We start from the raw sequence: 17,477 nt of genomic DNA on the forward strand, positions 1-17,477 counted from the left end.
CTCATGCTGTCGTCCCTCACAGATTGGAGGTCCTGTTCCTCCTTATCTCCTTGTACCCTGTTGTGGTCAGCAAATGGTATTTGCTTCATAATCTGTGCATATGTACTTTTCTGGGCAGCATCTTAGCCTTCAACACCTTTGACGAACACTCTTCTATTAACAGTTAGAAAAGTGAGTCAACTCTGTATATAGTCTGCTTTGACTAATAGAAACAACTTTGATTTTATAATTTTCATACACAACATCCTAAACACAGAAATATTTCCTTAGCAATTCTTTGTGGTGGAGACACGACATACATTGTAGATCCAAGAGGAGATGGTAGGGAATAGGGGTATGGCTTTCTGGCAAGTTCTACATAGTTATGAGATTGATTATTTTTCTCCCAGGTAACCCTGCTCTTAAATTACTAGTAGTAGGATTCTACTTAGGACCAAGTACATCACCACACAAAAAAAAACAACATGAGGGGCTAATGTTGAAAGATAAGTGTAAGACCAGAAGCCCGAGGTAACAGTTCAGACCCCTGGCTAGGGACTGGCCAGTTGCATTAACATGAAGTTAACCAAGTCTGCATAGTAATGATCCTCATACCAGTGGTTATAATAAGACATAGGAATTAGTGACTTTAAACTGGAGAATAAGAAGGATCCAGACATGGGTAGGTAATCTTTAATTACCATTTTGTTTATATTTGTGAGATATGCATCGGGAACACAGAGGGGCTAGTCTTTCCCTGAGATAAGCAGGTGTTAGCCACGTGGAGAAAATATTTGGGTGGCCCGGCCGGAAAGGGGCAAGCAAAGAGGCAATTGTGCCAAGTTAGAGCTGGAGCCTGGGGCGAGAGGGCCTTCCTGGCTTGCTGGCCAGGGCAGGCGCTGGATTACGCTGGATTACGAAGAGCCCCATAAATCCTGCTACCGCATGAATTTTATGCTAAAGTCTGTGAGTAGTTGCCAAGCAGAAAGGCAAGCACATTCACAAATTTGAGGCATTATTATGACAGGAAAGCTTAACGCTGAGTAGTCATGGGATTCTGATTTATTAATAATGAAGCTCCATTCTCAGATAAACACACACAGAACCTCCTGCACAGATAGTAATCGGTAGGCAGCTTTCAGGCTCAGTGGTTATTTAGATGGAATATCCCCAAGAAGTTCCATTCACAGCGATCTTTTATATGAAGTCAAAGACACTCCCTCCTGCCTCTCTGCTGACTTCATTATCTCCTCAGCAACTGCCCGCAGGGGTCAGGTTTACTCTGACTTGGGTGATACCTGTTTTATCATTCAGAGCCCTGCAGGACTAGTTTGTGCTTGGTGGGGGGAACATCCCTTTTATCTTCAGGCTTTGCTTTATCTAATGGGGCCTTGAACTGTTCTGCTGATTTTGCCTAAGGTATACAAATGCGTTCTTCTTTTCTTTCCCTCTCTTTCTGGCACAGTTCACTTGTAGGTTTCCCGTTACCTAGTCACCGTTCAAATGACTTTTCTTCTTTTGCTTTGTTAAGGAAGACTTGCAAGGTTTACCTTTACAATTTACTCATAAGAAAGCCATTTTAATATTTTGACCTGAAAGAAGTACTTCACAAAGTAACAATTTTAGATTTGTGCCTTGAAATTATTGTGTCGCCCTTGTGAAGAGGAGTGGAGCTAAGGACTAGGCCTTGAGGCCTGGAAGAGAGGTAGCAAACTGTTGCAGGTGATTCGTGTGAGTGATGATAAGGGCTGGGATTCAGGTTGTGCCATTGAGGACAGAGGGAAGGGATGAATGTGAGTGATTGGAGGGGGAATAAACAAAATGATGAATTGGTTGTGCAGAGCGAATGACAGGGAAGCTGTAAGGACACTAGCCTTGGACTCGGATCCTGGTTGGATAAAGAAGCCATTTACTGAGGAGACAGGTTGGATTTGATTGGGTCCTTCTTGGAAATGCTGGGTTTAAGGTTCCTGTCAGGTACTTGGTGTGCAGAAACCAGTAGAAAATATAAAGCTCAGTAGACCTAATTCAGTCAGAGATGCTCCATTTTACAGATGAGAAAAGTGAGACACAAAGAGGCTAAGTGACGTAGTCCTGTGTCATAGCTAGTCAGTGACTGAGCTTAGATCTATTTGATTCCAAAGCCCAGATTTTAGACACTAAAATTTTGAGATATGGAATACATGGTGAGGAATAAGCTGAATGTTTGTAGATTTTTTTTCACTTGTAAACCTCAATGACTTAATTTTTATAATGAGATAATAATACTACCTACCTCACTCTTGGATTACAAAGATAAATCAAGCTTTGTAATGAGAAACCCTTAGCAAACCACTTGGCATATAATAAACACAAATCTCCAATGCATGGCGGTAGCAAATGACAGTAATGACAATAATAGCTGTTAATTATTAACATTTATTAAAGTAAATAGAATAATTAACGATCTATAATTAGATCTTTAGCTAGCCAAATTGCACCCGGTTTTGCTAGTTAAAGACAGGAAGGGTAAGCATTTTCTGGTTCTATATATCTGTGCTGGCTGAAGGTAGATTTTGAGGTCAAGATTTTGGGGCCTTCATGTGGTTTCTGACTTCACTGGTTTTAACACCTCCCCTCTTCTTATAGATGAAATTTAGGCGGCCAAAGGGCCCAATGAGAGATAACGTTTGAATGAGCAGCTCGTAAATGTGCTTCTGCTCAGTCAATCAGGGAGTGCCTGCTGCAGGAGCCGGCCTCACAAGGGAGAACAGCACTGTCTGGGTTTTCTGACTCTATCGTCTCTTTACAACCACATCTTTCTGCAAAAATTGAAAAATATTCAGTAGATGCAGTCTTTTAAATTTGGTGATTCTGTCTATCCAATGGGGATATTGTGAGAATTAACAGAGATACCAGGGACCGTCATTAAGAAATAGGAAGACTTTTTCTACTGCATTTACGATGCACGGGTTTGGTTAGCCTTACCCTTAACGAGAACAGAAAGTCCTACGGTGAATTTTATTACTTGCTATTTAATATTTTTAAAGGAAGGATTCATTTCCCTGCAGCACTTATGATTATCAGTGGAGAACATTTGGTCCAACCTGTGTAAAGTTCACAGACTCACGAAGCACATTCACTTTTTTAATTTTAGAAGAAATAAGGCTGAAGATTACATATTTGTACGTGATAATTAACACAGTCATTTCAAACTTGAGAGCCACGTTTATTACCAAACATCAATTAGAAAAATATCAATATTGGCATGTATTGGCACCTAGACTTAATTCATACTTTATCTTCATAAGCTGATTAGAAGTCTGCCTAATTTTTTTCTATGTTGCTTGTGAATATTGAATAACAAAAAGCCATGGGGTGCTTCCAATTTTAGAAAATCATTTTGGAGATAGATCAGAGCATAATTTCAAGTGTATCATTTCCTCAAGTAAAATGAGGCATCCTGACATGCCTTCCAATAGATTCTAGGAAACGTAGGGATTAGTGATTTTTTTCTCTAATAAAAAGTTAGTGTTATTATTTATAGTTAATAGTTGACCAGGATTTTAATACTGCAGCAAGTAAAGTAGGTTAGACCACATGCGTATTCATACCTTTGAGTTTTCTGAAGTTATTAATGTAGGACTAACATAGCTTTATGTAGGAAGAAAACACATTCAAGGTGAATCAACTTAGAGTATTTTATTTTGAGAAAAGCAAATAAGTGTAATTGAGTTCTTTCCAATTCTGAATAAAACACCCTTTGTGAAATGGAATGCGGTTTTGAACTCTAACATTTCTGTTTCCTCTTTGACTCACTCAACAGAAATGTTTGTTTATGCAACTAAATCTCTATGAATAGTACAATAGAGTGTATAGAGACACATCTGTATTTTTTTTTCTTCTCTAGACTTGGTGTCTTGGTTTTCAGCAAAAGTGTCCAAGTTTGCACTGAAAAGTGTAAACCTTATGCATGATTATCTGACTGACTGAAAATAAGCTCACAACTTGTGTTCAGACTGATTTTATTCAATGGCACGGAATGGAAGAGAGTGGCTAAGGAGGACAATGCTTATATAGAAATCCAGAAAAATATTGTCCTCAATAAGAGGACTATTCTTTTGGAAAATTAATCCTTAACTTTAAGTAATTGTGTGAATGATTCACAAATATTCAGCACGATGCCTGATATACTGCAAATTTCTACAATGCCCTCTGAATCATCAAAAAAATATCAAGTTGTCTGCAGTATAGAGAGATTTGTATTTAATGAATTCTAATGACAAACTTAAGTATTAAAATTCTGTCTTGTTTGAGGGGTTATCTGTATGCCTTATAAACTAAATGAGGTAGTGATAGGCTGACCTATTGTTACATAAATGGAGGAATCTAAGACCTTTGCCTTGAATAAACAGCCCTTGCCAACCTTGACGTGGAAATAATCTTTAGCGTCCCCAAGATCCAGAAGGAGGCCAGGTCCTTACTATGTGTCATATGATACGATCCCATGTCCACACTTCTGGGGAACCTGACAAAGCTTTTTGCCCAGGATCCAAACTCATTCAAACAGTCTTGGTTGTCCTAATGTAGTAGTGAGTCAGAGTCGGGACACCAAGGTTTTTCTTTCCAGGAAGCAGCTTTGTTCGTGTCAGCACGGGCTCAGAGGGCTAAGACCCAAAAGGCTGAGCCCGGGGTGCAGTAGGGGGTTGCCTCTTGTACAATTTTTGCTCCTTTGTCTCCCATATATGGTGACATACAGTCTGAATGTGCAGTCTGTGTTACAGAGCCATGAGGAATGTCATGCATGCACACATAGCCAGGTTGCCTTCCCATGTCTTGAGATGTTCACCACATTCCTTAGGGAGGTGTTCTGCCACACTAATATTTTACTGCATTTTCTAGTTTTTAAAGTTAAAAATCAGTGTTATTTTCAAAGAAACATGGACCAAATCAGCACAATCCAAAAAGAGCTCAGTAGGCTGACGACATGTATATATCTGGAAAACTTGAGGGAATTGGGAATATTTAGTTTGGAGAAGAGAATAGTTCAAGGGAAAGTGATGGCTCTTCAAATATGACTCTCTACCTTATAGAAGAGTTTGAGAGCAGACCCAGGACCAATGCATCTTATTAAGAAGATAGGTTCCAATAAGGAAAAGCTTAAGTATTAATGTTGTTCAAGCGTGGACAAAACTGTCTAGTGGGGCAATGAATTCCTCTCATTCGAAGTGCATTTTCGTTGAAGACTTTTTTTTGTTTGTATGGGAGTCATTCTTTCCTGTATCTTTGCGCACCTTGTAATTTTTGTTATTGTTGTTGAGAACTGGACATTGTAAATAATATAATGTGGCAACTCTGGAAATCAGATTTTCCTCCCTCCCCAGAGTTTGTTGTTGCTTGTTTATTCATTAGTGACCTTCCTGAATCAATTCTGTAAAATCTGTATTCTTTGTCATGTGTGGCCACTAAAGTCTGCCCTGTTAACTTAGGGACAGTTAATGAATGATCAGAGATTTCCTTAAGATGCCTGGAACCAATAAGCCTCCCGGTCTTTGTCAAGGGTGCACAGAGCCTCAAAGTTAGCCAAAGGTAAGATTGCAGGGCCTTCTTAGGTCTTCCCTTAGCATGCACACGGCCCTGAACATAAGCACTGCCCTGTTCTTGTGTGTAACTTTGGAAAGTTCCACAAGTATCCCAGAGCTTTGCCAAGGCCCCTGTGGACTTCTCATTCCCCCAGATTTTCTTTTTAAGCTTTTTGACCAGCTCATTGTGTGCAGTTATTATGCACTGCCTCAGGCAGCCTCAGTGTTCCTCTGGGTGCTTTTGACAAATACCCCCAGGGAAAAGGCTGTTGCCCGGTTGAGCTCCAACTCAGGTTCAAATAAAAACAACCTTGCAAATGAGGTCTTCCAGGGTACCGCCAGATAGGACAAATAATGACAGTTATCTGAGACTGGGGCTTTGAAGGAGCTCCAGTCATATTCTGTTGCCTCTGGCTTCCAGGCCACTGGTTTTCACCATAATTATGGGCTGTTGATTTTCAAGGCTTCTGCAGAGCTGGGGAGAGGGGATGGGAGAGGGCTAATTACAATGTGACAGAGCTTGCTGTTCTTACTGAGACTCAGGTACTTCTGAATAATGCTCCTCAGGTGGCTACAAGCTTTGGTTAATTTTCAGAGTTCTAAAAAAGTTGATTGTGACAATTTTTGCTAATGCTTTCATTACTTATGTGGAAGAGAAACTATATAGAGGTCCTTCCTCTGCCAGTTTTGTTGATGTTGTTCTGGAAGTGGTTTTTAGCCATATTTTTAAAGGTTAAAACTTGAACTTATTAACTTACAAGGTCTCCTCCCACTCTAGAACATTCAGTGTTAGCTAGTATATCACATCCCCCAAACCATCCCAGAGGATATAGTTTACTATACCTTTTTTTACAAATGTGGTTGTTTAAAATATAATTAGGACAGACTTTCCCCAAAGCCAAAATATGAAACACAATAGACTGTAGTTTGGTTATCAGTCTCTGCTTGATTTTACTCACTGATTTAAACAAGAAACGTTACCTTTCCTGCACAGTTTTTCAAGTTAGAATGAGTTAGCCAAAAGGGGTGGGAGATCTTATGACAATAAGAACTATATATCATGATAATGCTACCCCATTCATAACATGGTGCCACAAAAGAAGAAGAAGAAGAAGAAGAAGAAGAACTACACAGGTAAAATTTAAGTACCAGTGACAACTGAAAAAGTAAAACTCAAATGATAATTGACTTATGGTATTTCACAGGATTGAATCATTAGCATATGTATTTCTTGAATGGTTTACATTTAATTCTGAAGTTTATTTTAATTATTATTACCAAATTATTGATTTATCTATTCTAACTCATCCTTTATTTACTTATTAAACATCCATTTTTATTCTAAGTACTGATGAATGTAGGTAAGGAATTAACTAAACATAATCCGCTGCCATTTTATATCCATCTCCTTTTTCTAAAGATGGATGTGGTGATCTGGTACTGCCCTACTTAGCAATGATGTTAAATAATGTAGCTATATAAATTAATTTCCGGTTGTTTGAAGCTAAAGTTTTTAAATTTAACTATCTTTAATGTGACCCTTTCCAAAGTATGTAAAATGGCTTTTGGGGAGCCTGGGTGGCTCAGTTGGTTAAGCTTCCGACTCTCGATTTCAGCTCAGGTCATGATCTCATGGTTCGCGGTTCGTGGGTTTGCGCCCCACATCGGGCTGTGCTGATGGTGCAGATCCTGCTTGGGATTCTCTCTCTGTTCCTTCTCCACTTGTGCATGCTCTCTCTCTCTCTCAAAAGAAATAAATCAACCAAAAAGAAATTAATACTTCTCTGCTCCATGAGAAGGCTAGTGATCTAATGTATCAGTGGCAAATAATCATTTTAGATAGTTACTTCACTGCCCTGAAAAACAGCATCAGCCACTTTGGCTCCTGTGAGCAAGGGCTGTTGCATCAATACTCAGAGATGGCACAATGGTGTGATTTGGTATTTTCATTCTCTTTTTAAAAATGTTGTACCTTCCTTGTACCTGTTTATTCATACTTGCTTTTTATAGATTTTCTATCATTTTATTTTTTGATTTTTAATTAAATTTTAACTTAATTTAATTTATTTTTATTTTTATTTATTTATTTATTTTTTTTTTTTGAGAAAGAGAGAGTGCCATTGGGGGAGTGCACAGAGAGAGGGAGACACAGAATTCTAAGCAGGCTCCAGGATCAAAGCTGTAAGCACAGAGCCCAACATGGGACTCCAACTCCCCAAACCAAGATCACGACCTGAGAAATGCTTAACTTACTGAGCCACCCAGGCGCCCTAATTTTTTATCTATTTTAACTTGAGCTTTCTAATCCTTAGTGGGCCTGGTGTGGGAAACAGAGACAGAAGGAAATGGCAGATAGAATTTAATTTCCTTATAACCTGCAGCCCATTGACAGATACTTGAGGCTGGCAGAGTAAAGTGTTTCTCCGGGAACTCCCTGCTGTCTTAATGCTAATGCTTTGCTAGAGGGAAAAACAACCTTAGCTTGACAATAGCTAGGCCTCCTGTATCCTGGGAGTCTTCTTTAGCATAGGAAAATCTCACTGGAAACTTCCTCTGGACTTTACTTCCCCCAACCCCATAGTATAAACCAGTCTCTCCTCATGGTCCCGGGTAGCTCTTTCTGCCCACCAGTCCTGTCCCCGTGCTTTAATAAAATCACCCTTTTGCACTGAAGACATCTTCAAGAATTCTTTCTTGGCCATTGGCTCCAGACCCCCCACAATCACCCCAAAAAACCTCATCAGGTTAGATGAGAAAACTGAAGCACAGAGAGATTAAGTAACTTGTCCAAAGTCACATAGCTTGTAAGTGGAGCAGGGATATGAAACTCAGAATTCTGGCTCTGCGGTTCATGGTCTTAACTATTATTCTATACTGTGTCATGCAAGGATACTTGTTAGAATTACACATAAACATAAGGGTGAGAGGGCTCTGATGAACTAGCTCAATGAAATTCTTTGAAAAGTATTTGAACTTCGGTGAATTTTCTCTGTGACAGCTATTTTGGTTTCCCACAGACTGTGTGTGCATGTGTGTGCATACAAGCATTTTGTGTGTGTATTAAAAAGGTAAGATGGCCAAAGAAGTGATTTTATTAAACCCATGTTAAGTAGTATTAAATTATAAATATTTTAAGTTCATTTTTGGTGAAATTGATGAAGTTTAGCTAATCTTTGGCTGTTAATTTGCATTACATGATTTACCAGAAAAAGTTCTTGAAGCATGTCTAGGACTCGTTTTACATGATTTTGTATTTCTTTGAACATAATGACTTATTGAAGTAAAGTTACTGATCAATGCCTTTGGAAATCTAAGAATTATGTATTGTTCATTCTTCTTCTCCAACATAATGCACAGATTCACAACTGATTCAGTAGTCTTGCTTCTCTTGATTTAGTTGAGTTCTTTGTGAAATCTAGAGAAGAAAACAAGGAGGCAATTTTTTAAAAAGTTTTTGTTTTGTTTATATTTGAGAGAGAGAAACAACACGAGCAGGGGAGGGACAGAGAGAGAGAGAGAGGGAGACACAGAATCCGAAGCAGGCTCCAGGCTCTGAGCTGTCAGCACAGAGCCCGATGCGGGGCTCAAACTCATGAACCATGAGATCATGACCCGAGCCGAAGTTGGACGCTTATCCAACTTATCCCTAAGGAGGAAATTTTCAGTGTAATTATCAATTTCTTTTTATTCAAGTAGCTGCCTCAATAGGGTAAGCAGAATGAATCACTGCACAAACTCAGAACAAAAGTTTTGAAAAGTCAAGTTCTTGTTGGGAGATAATTTCACATGGGTCTCTTGCATTTCTTCATGTCTTATATGCAGAAGCAATGGATGCCGTTGTTCTGGACTATCTTTTCAAGGGCTTTTGCACAGAAACAGCCTTGAAGATAGAGATGGTGTCTCCCTTCAAAGGAAAGGGCAGGTTTATTTACTGTCCAGTATAATAAAGATGATATCTTTCTCTGATGCAAAGGACATTTATGCTTACTGCCCATTATGAAAGATTAGGGTTCCCTAAACTTCAGGTTTCTCTTTCATAATGCAGTCCACTGTGTGCAGGCATCATCTGGTTGTCTCCATGTTGCACTTGGATCTCGAGGAACTGGCACATACTCTGGCTGTTGCTATTGCTATGAGTAATAAAGTCCTTGGCCTCTGTCTTCTGCCAAAGTCCATGAAACTGTGGCAGGCAAATTTGTTCTCTTCCAAGTAGAGCAAAGACTCAGAATCTTCCAAGTCCTTGAAATTTATTATTATAAAATTCTTTCCCAGATTTTCACCTTCATTTAGAATCAGCTTCCCTTTGGAAGAGGGAATTATCATTTCTTTGTTGTGGATTCAATAGAGACTTGGCAGGTTCGCTCTGCTTTGTTCACTGGAGAAGTGACTCGGACAATTGTTAGTTGCATTCTCCCTCCTTTCCTTTGCGCCTCCTGCCCCCGCCATTATCTTTAGTCATAGTTTTTCTTTCCCTTTTTTCCCTCTTCTCTTTTTCTTTCAGAATTCTCTTCTGTCTACCACAAGCACTCCTTAGCCTTTTATACTTTAATTACAAACAGAAACTTTGCTAATCCTTTTAAGTCAGGTGTCTTTAGCGTGTAGGGAAACTAAAGATACTTTTCAAACCCTTCCTTGGGGCACCTGGGTGGGTCAGTTAGTTAAGCGTCCAACTCTTGATTTTGGGTCAGATCAAGATCTCAAAATTGTGAGATTGAGGCCTGTGTCCGGCTCCATGCTGGGTGTGGAGCCTGCTTAAGATTCCTTCTCTCCCTCTCCATCTTCCCCTCCCTGGTTTGCTCACATATGCACTCTCTCTGTCTATAAACAAATAAATAAATAAATCCAACTAAGACTCGATGCCATGCCAGGAACACCCCCCCCCCCTCCATTTTGTATTTCTTCTCAGACAGTGGACAAAAGTGTGTGATGGTAGGTGAAAGGGAATAGATTAATTTCCACCTATCAGCAAGTTTCAGCAGCAGATTGGGCAAACGTTCCTGATCCTTGGGAAAAGTCTGACCAAATGAGCTGCCAGAGTCCAGCTCCAGCAGGTCCAGGGGTTCCCGAAGGATGAACGGCGTCGGCGAAAAAGTGAAAATAAAACAAAAATAAAAATGGATACAGACAACAGCAGTGTGTTGAACTGGCCGATTTATTGCAGTAAACGTGTCATTATATATGCTAGTGATTTCCTTGTAACATACATCATCTATGTTTTTCTAACATTATCTAATTTTGAAAACGTTCCTTTGTGTAATTACCCCATAAGGAATAACATGATTGTTTTGTCATAACGTTCCCTCCTGCCCTTTGCTTATTGATTAATTTCTTTTATTGTTTTTATTATGTATCTATGTTTATAATCTATAAAGTATTTGCTTTGCTGTTTTCACGAAAGGTCATTTATCTCTCAACACCTCAAGTGGAACAGTTACAGGGACACGACCTATTAGTTGTTTCCCTGAACCATTCGTGGTTTTGAAGAACAAAAGTGTTCGCCTGTGTCCGAGGTGCCAGGAAGGGGGCCAAGAGGGCCTTAGAAACCCACGCCTTGTACATTCTCAGAGAGACAATGCACCTAGGAACCAATGAACCATTCTGTACTTTAGGTTCAATCATCATCTGGAATGCCTCCGGGGGGCCAGGTGGGCCTAGGGGTCAGAGTGACCTGTGTCCATAGATACACTCCTTAGTTACCGGAGTGGGGCTTTCGGATCCATATGTCTCTCCTTCGTTGGCCGCCTTTGCTGGCAATTGCACAAGGTTATCCTTCCTGCAAGTAGGGGAGTTTCCATAGGGAATGGCAAGGGCTAAACGTAAGGCCGCACAATCTCTTGCGGAACCTTATCTTCTTCCCTAATGGTTCTTTTCCCAGGGGGCCTGCCGAGGGCAATTCCCCAACAGACAATACCCCAGGTACTTTTAAGGCCGAATTACCTAAAAGCGGGAGGACAAGAAGCTTCGCTGTTGGCGGGCCACCCTGCAGTCACCAGTCCGTCCACAGCCCGGGCTCTGCCACTCAGGCTGGGTAGCTGGGCTTCCAGCCATGAGCTATTCACCTAACAGTGAATACCAACAATAATAAGGAAACATTTTTGCAAAATCTGGATCAGTCTATATCAGCGGTCAGCAATCTGTGGCCTGTGCCCCAAATGTGGCCTACTGCTTTTTTGGTTCATGAGGTTTCACTGAAAGGCAGCCAGCCATATGCATTCATTTCCATATTGCCTATGGTGGCTTGCTTGTTACAGTGGCAGAGATGAGTGATTGCAATAGAGACCATATGGCCGGGAAAGATTTGCTTCAAGATTTACTATCTGACCCTTTACAAACAAAGACACAAACAAAAGGTTACCAACCCTGGTCTAGTTGTGTTTTGTGCTGGTGATTCTCAATGTCAGGTGGTGAGGAAGACAGAAAAAGGAGTAAGCTCATCAGAATCACCTGGGCAGGCTTTTCAAAAAGTGCCCCTCTCCATCTCCCCTCCAGTTTCTCATAGGCATTCCCTGCTGAGAGTCACTGTGTTAAACTGTTAAGATTCAAGTTGTTTGGTTCCATTAACTGGCACAGATTGTTTGTTTTCACTATTTGACCCTCCGTGACATACCCAAAGTAATACTGACTGTGTTATTTCTTTTACAGGGTTGTGGGAAGAAAATGTATTCCTTTTTGAGGGGAACCAAACAACTGCAGGTGCTAAGGTTTCTGGGGATCTCCATTGGAGTGACACAGATCCTGGCCATGATTCTCACCATTACTCTGCTCTGGGCTCTCTATTATGATCGAAGGGAGCCTGGGACAGACCAAATGATGTCCCTGAAGAATGACACGACTCAGCACCTGTCATGTCACTCAGTAGAACTGTTGAAACCAAGCCTGTCGAGGATCTTTGAACACACATCTATGGCAAACAGCTTTACTACACACTTCGAGATGGAGGAATTATAGAGGATGTCAAAGAAGGAAACTACAAATTTATTTTATTGGACTCGTGCATTCTTGAGCACACACTTATCTGTTTCAGAAATGTGTAGAAATAAAAATGTTGCCATAAGGAATGCGGAGCATGTAATTTTCTACCCTTTAAAGTGAAGAGGGAAAAATTCCATTTTGTAAGTCACCACCTAGACAACGGTTGATGCCCTTTATAATGCTGAAGACAGATCCAATACCCACTTTATAGCCTGTGTAAGATTTTTACTGAACACAGTTATTCTTTGAGGCTCATGCTTTGGCTAGTTTGACCAGCATTTCCGCATCCATGTAAACAAGCCATGCTCTGGTGGCATTGGAGCCACAGTAAAGTTTGATTTACTTTCATAAGCTTGCTCATATATCAAGTACAAATGAACTGCTAACACAGGAAGTTAGGCAGTATTAATGAATTGTATTACTTGGTGACATAGTTTTTGGAGAGTGGGTTGATTATACATAAGAAAACTCCGAAGATTGGTGACTATCTAAATGTGATTTTTTTTCTGATTACTAAAATATTCTTGTTACTTAAGAGCAAATTAACACATTGTCTTAAACTGATCAGGGATCTATGTGTATATAAGAGTCTGTGGTAAGTCTGTATAATTCAGTAGATTTCAGTTCTTATAATGTTAAGAATAACAATTGTGAGTGGAAAGGATAAATTTGTCCTGTATAGCACCATTATTGTTAACCTTTCCTGTAATAGAGCTTTAAAAATCCGTCTTGGGCTTATATTACGTACGTAACTGTTAATTTAAATACTTAACCACTAATTTTGAAAGATTGCCAGTGTGATGCATAGGAATCATTTTAAGTCAGAATGTCGTCTGGTCTCTAGGAAATATTCCAAGGAAGTTTGCACATAACGGTAGTTCATTTAGCAAAATCTTGGATGCTGCCTTTCTCCCAAACTAAGGCTCTTTTTGACACTCAACTTTTAAAGCCTTTGTCTTCTCCAAACAATAGGCAATAGTCCACAAGTTTGAATACAGCTCCACAGAGAATACTGTTCCTTCTCTCCAGCAAAATGCCAAGAGAATCATTAAAATAAGTGACAATTTAGAGATTTTCTTCGCTTTGTTCCACTGATTAAGATACTGTGGTGAATTACACAGATTATTAAATTTTTTACAAGAGTAAAATATATTTATTTGAAATGGGGAGAGTGCATTTTACTGTATTTTGTGTATAATATTTCTCAGAAAATGAAAAGAAAATTAAAATGTGTCAATAAATATTTTCTAGAGAGTAATAATTTGTCTGTGTCTAATTTTTATACACGATGAACACTTTTACCTCTCACAATGATTGGCAAGGGGAGAGAAATATAAGAAGAAATGATTCAGTAAAGTAACAATAATGATTGCCAAACTCTGGAACTAATCTATATGAGGATGTATCCTCAGTGAGAAAAGACAAAAAGAGGCCCACTTACTTTTCAGGTTCGTTTTTGAGCTAAATGATAAATAATGTAGTTGTTTGCTAGAACCTAAAAATATGCACATTCATGCTGATTCATCTTCTCAATGTTTTCACATCCCAGTTTCTTCAAGTAACTTTTAGAAGCAAATGAGTCTAAGAAATGCAACATTTGAAATTAACTGCCAGATTTTATTTCTCCCATAGATTCAAATAAAAACTGAGTAAATTCCTTGCTCAGTCAGAACCAAAAGTGTCCTTTTTTATAATTTCCTCAACATCCAGCTCCCCATAACTTCACCTAAAATGCCCATGGAATTGAGACAGCTATGACTATTATTTGAATTATTTGGGTAATGGTCAAATTCTCTAAATGGCTGCTTTTTGGTTGATGTGTCTCAGTCACAGGAAGAACAAGTACATATTGTGTTGACCTCAGTTGAAAATCTGCAAATTTTAAATAAAAGCCAATTTCCACATTTTTAGACTTTAGATTTTTTGATATATTACCTGACTTAGTACTCCAGAAGACTCAACATAAATTTAGACAGACATCTTATATATACTACACTTGCTTAATGGGAACAAATGACATTTATAGCCATGGCCTACACGGGCCTCTTACGGTGGCAGTGCACCTGGAAAAATAAACTGCAAGAGACTTTAAAAAGTGTACTTATGGTAGAGCTGAGGGAGTTCACTGTTTGGGTTTACTGCAAAAAAAAAAAAAAAAAAAATGCTATTTCTTTGGAAGTTTTTAAAAGGTTTTTTTTAATAAAAAAATCGCCACTTTTGGTGAAAATTTAAGATTATTTTCAGCCTAGTTAATAGTCCATTCAAAGTGCCCTGGAGATTCAGAAATGACAGGAGATAGAGTCTGTCCTCAAGCACTGTAAAATGTGGTGAAGAGACCCTTGTGCTAGCCACAGATAAAACTCTTAGGAGAACATGCAGTGAGTGGGTTCATGCCGAGGAATGAGAGACTAAGGAGAGTGGAATTGAGGCAGCTACGCCAAAAAAAAAGGCCTTCAAGCTGAGTCAGGAAGGAAAGTAGGGTTTAGCTAACTCATGGAGAACATTCCGTGACTCTGAAGTTAATAAGTATGTATTATTTTGGGGGCAGAGCATGTCCTTTGATGTGGTTAGAGCACAGGATGCTTGAAGAGATACCATGAGAAAGGAAATGAGTGAAATTTAGGTTTTGAAATTCATTTTGTAAGCTAAATGGGAAGTCATTGAAGTACTCTCAGAAAGGATTTGCCTCTCAGAAACTTAACTGGATTAGCCAGTGAGCAGTGAGACAGGTATAGTTACTACACATCCCTGTGGGGCGGCCATTCTTTACCTCGTGTAGCTACCAGGTGTCCAGAGTTCTAGAACACCGGAGACTCTGACTCTGGAGGGGGGCTGGGTAGATTGCTGTTGCTGTGGTCCTGGAGAGGGAAGGATCCTCACTAGGGCAATGGAAGTAAATAATAATAATAACAAATAAGGAAAGCATAAAACAGATTACAACAGGGTGAATCCACAAAAATGGGCAGCAAATTGAGTGTGGGTTGAGAAGCAAAAGACCTGAAATGTCTAGAGTTTGTAGCTAGTAAATTGGCAATGGCATTAGCCTAGATAAAGACTGGAGGGGGAGCCGGTGTGTGGGAGGGTAATCAATTTGGTTTGGGACATACCAAGTGGGCCAGGCCTGAAGGACGTGCAGACGGAGATGTCTACGGGCAGCTGTAAACTACAGTCTGGAGCTCAGAGAGTTCACTGGGAGCCTGAGAATTTTTATGCATTGCTTTCCCATCTCAGGAGGCCTGACAGAAAATGGGCTGAGAACCAAATCTAATATGAGGAGAATCTTAAGTAGGATGCTACAAGAGCTTCCTTTTGTCTGAACTCCCACTCCTGTGGATGAGTCAAGCGAGGTAAAGAAAGGAGAAACGATTAAACCACTGAATCTTCTGTGGCAAAAGGAGCCACCCCTTTTAAAACAATACTGCCAAGAGCTATGTTGCTCATCCAACCCCACTTCCTGTTATCATCCTGTGATTTACAAGCAGATTCCTCTTTCCTATTAACCGAATTATTTCCTCGCCTCCACGCACCTCCTAGAAACATGTTGGGGAGAGTCTCTCATGCCATTTGATAGTCATTTATTTTCTCTTAGAATGTTACTGCAATCATTCATCTCGTGCAGTCGTGGGTGCCCAGGAGGTGCCAGGCCTCAGGGTGTGAGGTATATTACACATATTTTCTCTGCTTTCTACAACCGTTTTGCAATCCATAGGCATCATGATCCCTGTGATACAAATGAAGGAGAGAGACCCGGAGATATTGAAGAAATACATCTAACTAGGTAAAGTGGCTGTGCTCTACCCTCCCTGCCTCACCACTTTGTGACACGGTGTCTTCATCAGCCTGTGGTGAAGTGCAGCTGTTGCCTTACACAGAAAAGTCAAGTCCTCCTCCATGGCCATCAGTATCTCTAGGCCCAATTTGCCTCCAAATTCTGTTACTTCTTCCTTCAAAATGAGCCTCTTTTCTGATTTCATTCGTCCTACAATTTCCCAGAACAAGTTCAAATTATCTAAAACTTCGATTGAAGTGCTACATTTCTCTCTTCTCTCTTCTCTCTTCTCCCATCTCTGGTCTCCTTCCACTGATCTATCTTGCACATATACACAGCCAAATTAATTTCTTTAATCAACTTTATTGAGGTGGTAAACTATATATATTTGTAAGTATTAGTTTTGACAAATCTATAGACTCATGTAACTACAACCACAATCAAGATACGGAACGTTTCATCATCTCAAAAAGTTCCACTACATGCCTTTGCTGTAACTCCCTTACAATCCCCACTCCTAGCCCCAGGTGACACTGTTTACATCACTCAATTTTTATAAAACACAATTCCTGTCATGTCATTTCTTCGTTCAAACCCTCCCAGGAGTTCTTGGCTTTGATTAAGACAGAGGTGGGGGCACCTGGGTGGCTCAGTGGGTTAAGCGTCTGACTTCGGCTCAGGTCATGATCTCGCGGTCCGTGAGTTCGAGCCCCGCGTCGGGCTCTGTGCTGACAGCTCAGAGCCTGGAGCCTGTTTCAGATTCTGTGTCTCCCTCTCTCTGACCCTCCCCCGTTCATGCTCTGTCTCAAAAATAAATAAACGTTAAAAAAAAAAATTAAAAAAAGACAGAGGTGTCCAGCTCATCTGTGTATATGGCAATTATGTGGCACGTTGGGATAAATGAAGCCAGAGGGGACTGGCCATCCTAGGTTTGCCCTAATAAGTGAGGGCTACAGGAAAGTGATAGCTCAGCACGTAGGTCTGGCTGCAGTCCAGTGCTTTAAACAAAATGGAAGTGATTTTATATTTCATAAAATGTACCTGTGTGAGTAGCCCAAGGTACAGTTGCCTGAAGGAGTCAGAGACTCAAGCCCTTTTCTCCTGCTGCTCTGCTGCGTTAAGGCATTTCCCACGCTCACATGGCCCCAAATGGCACACTCTACTCTCACATATATCTGAGGCCTCCTTGATTTTGC

At 40.1% G+C, this 17,477-nt stretch overlaps 1 protein-coding gene across 2 annotated transcripts in view; it reads left to right on the forward strand.

The window, feature by feature from the left end:
* The window catches only part of TSPAN12 (tetraspanin 12), a 64,106-nt gene extending 50,333 nt beyond the window's left edge, over positions 1–13,773 (forward strand). For both annotated transcript variants that reach the window (XM_058724482.1, XM_058724484.1), the window contains exon 8: positions 12,183–13,773. In XM_058724482.1, the coding sequence (XP_058580465.1) occupies positions 12,183–12,488 (306 nt within the window). In that variant the 3' untranslated portion in view covers positions 12,489–13,773. The remainder of the gene's footprint in view (positions 1–12,182) is intronic.
* Positions 13,774–17,477: the final 3,704 nt, after the last annotated feature.

This window comes from Neofelis nebulosa, chromosome 4 (assembly GCF_028018385.1).
Source record: "Neofelis nebulosa isolate mNeoNeb1 chromosome 4, mNeoNeb1.pri, whole genome shotgun sequence".
Lineage (NCBI taxonomy): Eukaryota > Metazoa > Chordata > Mammalia > Carnivora > Felidae > Neofelis > Neofelis nebulosa.